The 7,089-nt window shown below is 32.9% G+C and overlaps 1 protein-coding gene across 1 annotated transcript; it reads right to left on the bottom strand.

The window, feature by feature from the left end:
• Positions 1-295: 295 nt before the first annotated feature.
• Positions 296-3,831, bottom strand: LOC125846579 (uncharacterized). Its single transcript, XM_049526105.1, has 2 exons — positions 3,688-3,831; positions 296-1,760 (listed from the first exon to the last, which is right to left on the bottom strand). Exon 2 carries the CDS (start codon positions 1,754-1,756, stop codon positions 506-508), a length of 1,251 nt encoding a protein of 416 aa, XP_049382062.1. The 5' UTR covers positions 1,757-1,760; positions 3,688-3,831; the 3' UTR covers positions 296-505.
• Between the last annotated feature and the right edge of the window lie 3,258 nt (positions 3,832-7,089).

The raw sequence follows: 7,089 nt of genomic DNA, 5'->3' as shown, positions 1-7,089 counted from the left end.
CTTTATACTTTGAATTCCAACTTCTTTTACTGACAAGTAAACTTTGATGCCTTGCTCAAAATGCAGAAATAGCACTGGTGCTAATAAATTTCAACTCTACTGTAAGCTTATTGTTATCAACAAAACATGAGTATTATTTTCTACTCTTTCACCATAAAGTTGCTCGGCTCCGCTAAAAGGTATAAATGATTTCTCTCGATAAGTATTCTTTTTCTCCACCCATCATAACCTAACTAGCTTTACGTCTATTCTAATCTCAAAAGGCATTTAAAGAAATCACTTCACAAAAATCATACCAAAAACCTTCTAAACATAGAGAAGTTACTTTGCTTAAATGCTTTTACAACTTGCTTTTTTACTAATAAAATACTCGCATATTAAAATTGGAGGATAGATTATCAATTACTACAACTTATTTACCATTCACAAAATTTTGCTTCAAATTAAACAAAATGCTTAACACAAAAAGTAGCACACCAAATATGCTTCTCAATCAAACCTTCAATTATTGGGAGACCCGACCCGATTTTCCATCACCTCCGGGTCCCTGCATTTCTTCACTAACTGGACCTCCATAACCCGGAACAACTCCTGAATTCCTAACTGCATAGTAATTCATTCCTTCGGTAACAACCCTTGCAGTAGCAGAAAATTCATTCGGGTCAACACTCATTACCGGCTTCAATCCACTGTATACTTGGCCCATACTTGAAACGGGTGGATACCCGACGGGTAATTGATTCGGAGGAACTGGAAAAGGATGAATATATGGAGCCCGTAATTGAACCGGGATATTTCCGGGCTGAACCGGACCCGGGACATAGTAAACGGGTATGGTTTGCACCGGTGGTGCTGGGTAATGCCATAGTGGACTACTTGGATAACTCGGTTGTTGCTGTTGAACTGCCTTTTCGCCGGTCTCAATCGCACTCGCAACCGGCATTTCTCTGGATTCAGTTGTCATGTTTGGCTTATCGAGCTTTGTTTTAACAGGTGGAAGATCCGGCATCACTGTCATAGCTGCTGTAGGTGTCATTGATGATGACGAAATAGAGCAATAAGGAGAAGAAACAATGGGTGGAGCGGGTGAGCCCGGCTCCGAAAGGATCTTGTTCTTCACGAATTTTGATTCGCGGGGCGGATCATCGGAATTGTCCAGCCCGAACAAGTAATCCGGAACTTCAGAAACAATAGACGATACTTCGGATCGCCCACGCTCCAGACCCGGACCGGCGCCACCATTGAGAGCGTCAACAAACCATTGCTCTCGCTTAGATGAGCCGTCGAGGATGGAGCTGATAGTGCTGGCTCTGGAACCAGAATCGTTAGGGAAAAGGAAGAGCCGAAGCCGAGCTGATTTCTGATTCTGCGTGAGCCGATCGTACTCTTCCATCATATTCTCCAAATCTTCATCGGTTGTGACGGTTATCAAAGCGTCCAGCTCCTCGTTAGGGAGCTGGTACTTGATGTTAATGTTTGGATATCCGACGAGTTTGGAGAGTTTCCCGAGGAGAGCTGCGAAGGTAGTGTGGCGGTTCACCGCAACAATTCGAGTATCGCCACCGACGTAACGGAGTTGATTGTCGTGTGGCCTGAGCATAATCTTGCCACCGAAGCTGCACATGAAACGGGCACGTGGCTGTGTAGCGGTGGTGTCATCATACATGTGGTGGTGGTGCTCCGAGCGAGGCGTGGAGGCTACTGAATCGCCGTTGCCGGAGTCGAACTCTTGCGGCGCGTGAATAGACCCACTCATCGCTCTGCAAGTGAAAATGAAAGAGACTGTTAGTCTGTTTGTTAAGTAGTGTTACTGGTCCCTGTTACATTGAAGATGTATTTGGAGTGTTAACAGAAATTGTGATGAAATAAAAACACCAAATTGTGAAGAATTTGTACTGAACTTTATCATATTAAAAAATCATGACTTAAAAATAATCTCATGTTCTATAAGTAATGTTAATACAATTTTATGGTATCTATTGTTTTTATTATATACTACCTTCAAGATAAGAATTAGGTCTCAGCACACACTAATTTTTTTTCCAAATTGCACCTCATAAAATTACATTAATATGCTGCTGCTGTTATTATTATATGTCAATTTAAAATGATAATGTGAAAAGTCTATGCATTATAATAAGAGTAAAATTAAATTAAACTATTTTTCATAAAGTTGAATAATGAGTCACCGTCCTCAACAATGTCCTAATAGATTTAGACTTTTTAAAAAGGGGAAAGAAGACCAATCTCATTAGAGTAATTTTAGTAGAAGCTATTTTAATAAGCCATTATGAAAATCAAAATTAGGTGTTAGCTGAAAGCTTCGTAATGATGATATCAGCCATTGTCAACTTGCCATAATTAAACATGGCTAATAAACTATGCTTAATTCCTTGTTTAAATAATTAAGAGCAGACAAAATTAGAAATATGCCTATTAAACCCAGCACGTCATCGGATTAGATTAGGCCATTTAACACGAGGATAGGCTAATTAATCCCCTAATAAAATTATCAGTAAAAGACAATCATATGATTAAACTGGGAGCATATATTCCTGTTTATTACTCCTTTGGCCAACAATACTTGATTACTATGGACTTTGCACACTTCTTAATAGTTTATAAATAAATTAGTAATTCTACTATATCACCTTTTGAATATAATAAATACAATGTCTTGAAAGATATAATAGAGAAATGACTATACTTAATGATAAGAGTAAGTTATGAACTAAATGTAAAAATTATCCATTAATTTCATAAAGTGAATAATATTATTAGACATCCCAAAATAGTATAGCAGACACTATGGTTGAACGGAGGGATACTTGGCTCAAGTCAACAGATTCCCCCCTATCCCTTTTATCTCATTAATTTTACATAATTTCATAGTTAGTACATACATAAACTAGTTTTTCTACTATAGTTTAGGAATATGCTGATAACAAATGACCTCATTGAGGATCATTGATAATGTAAAATTTTATTTACATCGAAAGTATAACTTAAATTCCTTTTTTTCCCCTTTCAACAGTAGCATATATTCACGTGTGGTAAATCCTTTAAAACTATTCTATCAAAAAGTTTTTCATTCTCGAGACTTAAAACTTCTGATTAAGAAGTGATTTAGTAGAATAATTATAACCTAACAAATGTAGTGATTTACATTACAATCTGTGAAATAGATAAGATTTAAAGGAAGGAGAATCGATGGATGGAAGTAGAAGAAAAAATGAGGTGGTCATCGATCAATGATCATGTCTTGTAGCTGCCAGGTTTCCAGGGCCACGTTTGACGTTACGAATAATGTTATGTTCTGTTGCCAAACATTTGGAATATATTTTTTTATATATAAACAAGTTTTATTTTAATTTATTTCTTTCTCTCTACGACAAAAACAAGAATTCATTTGTGACATTATTTTTTCTTGACTTCCAATTCAATCTCAAAAATGAATGAGGACTATAATCAATGAGTTTAATTTAATTCACAAGCATATTCAATCAGAACTCGAATAAAGTTGAAGGGTTGCGATAGATGAACGTTTACTAAAAAGTCATATAACCAACTTCAATTGGCTTTATTGAATCGAAAGAACTAGTTATCTCATCAAATATAGAAGATCAATTAAGAGGAAATTAAGTGAAAGCATATTAATCAAATAGAAGTTTTTTTTTAATAACTTACATGATGGAGACTTGTAACTCTTTGATGTCTCAAGACTAGAAGACAATTAATTGTGCTGAAATTTTGGCCTGCAAAAGAAGAGAGTGACGAAATGTTTGTTTGGAAAGAAAGAAATATAATGGGTGGAGTTAGAGATCTAAGGTATAGATAGAGGAGCTAATAAAAAGGAAGAATTGAGACCTTTAGGGGGGGTGGGGTCATTTATTCATGTCTTTAGTGTAGCTCTTTCTTTCAAAGACGTGGCTTCCATATATCTTTTTTTCTTCTTTTGGTGGGGATCAATGGAGATTATATTCTCAAATTATAAATAGGAAAATGATTTATGTCCACTTGTTTTTGCTAACTCATGCAAACCAATCCACTTTTATGTCTACCTAACACCATGTCATCATCTCATATTTGTTTCGCCTAAAATTTATTGATCGATGTCCTTCTTTGAAAAATTTATTTACTAAATAAATTTGAAAAATAGGTTTTAAAGGTATACTCTAATTAATTTTCAAGTTCTAACTTGATATTTTTTTAAAATAAATTTTAAAGTTTTAAAAAATAAATTGCAATCACAAATGAAATATGAAAAAATATGAGTAATTTTTATTGAAAAGATAATGTGAGTACAATTTTGCTCTCTATACTTGGAGTTTTATTAGTAGCTTATTTTTCGAATTAGGATGATAGAGACTTCCTTGAGATTCATTTGATCCTATGTAAATAGAATTTTGTGGATCTTCTTGAAGTATTTGATTGTCAAAAGAGTGTGGTCATATTTTGATATTTTTATGAATATCCCACGAGTTTATGGGATATTCGAGATGCCTATTAATATATATATATTACCTTTAACAAGGGCATGAACTAAAATTTAGGGTGGAGTAGCCTTTAAGAACTCTAACTAATATTCAACATGTTTTTAGTCTCAATTGAAACTGAGTAGAGTTTCAATTGAAATTAAACATATCTTGTAGAGTCTCATAAAATTTCGATGTCTACTGCATAATTTTCATATCCATAAGAGATTTTCTTAATAAAAAAATGGATTTCTCATTTTGCTGCTCGTTCATAAAATTTTACAAAATAAAACACGAATAAGCAAACACTTTATTATAAGGTCAATACTAACTCTCCAAGGATAATTTTCAACGAATTCTTTTATTATGCTACAAAGAGTTTATGGACATGGTCTATTTGGCGGTTTTAGTCGGTGCAAATAGTCTAGTTTCTCATTTCTAAAATAAAAATCTTAAGTCTAAGACAACAATTAGATAAATATATGAATTATTTCATTAAGTTGCATCACTTATTAGCTCCTTTAAATAATGATTTGTGCAATATTTTTGGTTGGCATTGAAAATTTGTGGGACTTTTGTTAGAGGTGTTCAATTTTAATTAGATTTTTACAAGACGTATTCGATTCTTCTTAGGATTTTTGAAGGTAATCAATCCTAAATCCTAGTTCATGTCTTGAAAAGAAATCTTGAATATTCCATAAATTTATGAAACATTCATAAAAAGATCCAATCCTAATTATCCTAATTCGAGAAATACACCTTAATTAGATTTTACAAGACGTATTCGATTCTTCTTAGGATTTTTGAAGGGTAATCAATCTTAAATCCTAGTTCATGTCTTGAAAAGAAATCTCGAATATTCCATAAATTTATGAAATATTCATAAAAAGATCCAATCCTAATCATCCTAATTCGAGAAATACACCACTAACGTTCCTTGAATCATGGATAAATTTTATGAGAAAAAAATCAAAGGGAGAAACAGATTTGTGTCCATGTTGATTTATCAATAAAATATTTTTTTTCTTTTTTTATTACAATTTATTTTTCGTCACTTTAAAATTCGTGGCAAGCACCTCCAATTGAGTGTAATTCCTTACCATTGAGACGTTAACTAATAACTTGTAAATAAACCAATAACTAACATATTTCAAACTTATTTAAATACTTGATATAAAAAAATATTACCAACTAAATGGAAGGCCTGTTAATTGATAAAAAGAAATGTCAAGAGTCAAGGCCCAAAGTAAGTTAGATAGAAAATATTATATGCTGAAATTCAAAACTTCGAATTTCTTAAAGAGGAAAAGAAAGTCTTAATTTGAATGTGACGTGAAATTCATAATTGAATTTATATTCTTTGAAGCAAGTTGGTAATAGCAATTATGTAATCCTTCACTTTCAGTGTGTGATGGTCGGTCAGTAAAACCTTTTTAAGATAAAGACATTTAAACATTAATATATCATATTTTATTTTTATAGTATAAAAGTGGATGATGAAGAGCATCTCTTTACAAAAGCAACCCTATCCCACTTGCTTTTTTCATATTAGAAGTGGACAAATCTATTATTTCATTTCCTAAATTTAGAAAATAAAATGAGATATAGATTTGGGTTGGGGGTTGGTGGGGATGGGTGGGGCAGGGCGGAGCCAATCTATGATCAAGGGGTTTATTCAAATTTCCTTTGTGAAAAAATTATACTTACATGGTTAAAATTACTTTTTATGTATATATAATAGATGTTGAACCTCCTCCGACTAATTCATGTGTTTACTTCATCAGATTTTGAACCTCCTTAACGAAAATTCTGATTCTGCCTCTCGATAGGATGGGGGTAATAGTGGGAGGTGGCTGACCAAGGGAATATGAAGAAAAAGAAGTCATTTATTTTGATTGTTTTCAAGTAATTAATATCATATATGTTTCAAAAGATTTAATTTCTCTCAAGATGGATGGCCAACATATTCTTTAAGGGGTGATGTCAAAATAATTTAGCACCATTTGGTTAACTTTTTCCAGAAATAGAATATTATAGTAATATGTTCTTTAGGGCCGGCCGGCAAAATGGTTTTAAAAAACAAACACTACCATTCAATCTGATGCATTAAATATGATAATTTCTCTTATTTACCAAACATAATAAATATATTGCATTTTATATCAGATTTAAAATTATCTACTGCTCAAAGATTTTACTGTATCGTTTTAGAAACTTGATTTTTTTTTTCTCCATCAGTAAGCCACACGACTTACAAAGGGAAACTTATCTTTAACGATGTTAACACCAAATTAAATTAATCTAAATTCTAAGAGAAGCTATAGTCGCAAAATAAGGTGAACCAAATGAATAAGTATCATTTTTATTATTTCTTGATTATTAATAAAGCAGAATTTTCACTTGTAGAATAGGAATATAAAGATGTATCTCTTGTTAGGTTAGTTTACTCATAAATAATTTTTTATTTGGGATAATAAGATGATATACATAAGAACATTTCCTAATATACCATCCTATGTGGATCAAGAAGGCTCATCTTCACCTAAAGTGGACTTCATGTTTGGGCCGAAGCTTCGCGCTACCCCGAAATAAACTGTTGGGCTTCCTCATAAAA

Source organism: Solanum stenotomum, chromosome 12 (assembly GCF_019186545.1).
Source record: "Solanum stenotomum isolate F172 chromosome 12, ASM1918654v1, whole genome shotgun sequence".
Lineage (NCBI taxonomy): Eukaryota > Viridiplantae > Streptophyta > Magnoliopsida > Solanales > Solanaceae > Solanum > Solanum stenotomum.
Note: the sequence above shows the minus strand (reverse complement) of the source record. Positions and strands in the feature narration are given on the sequence as shown.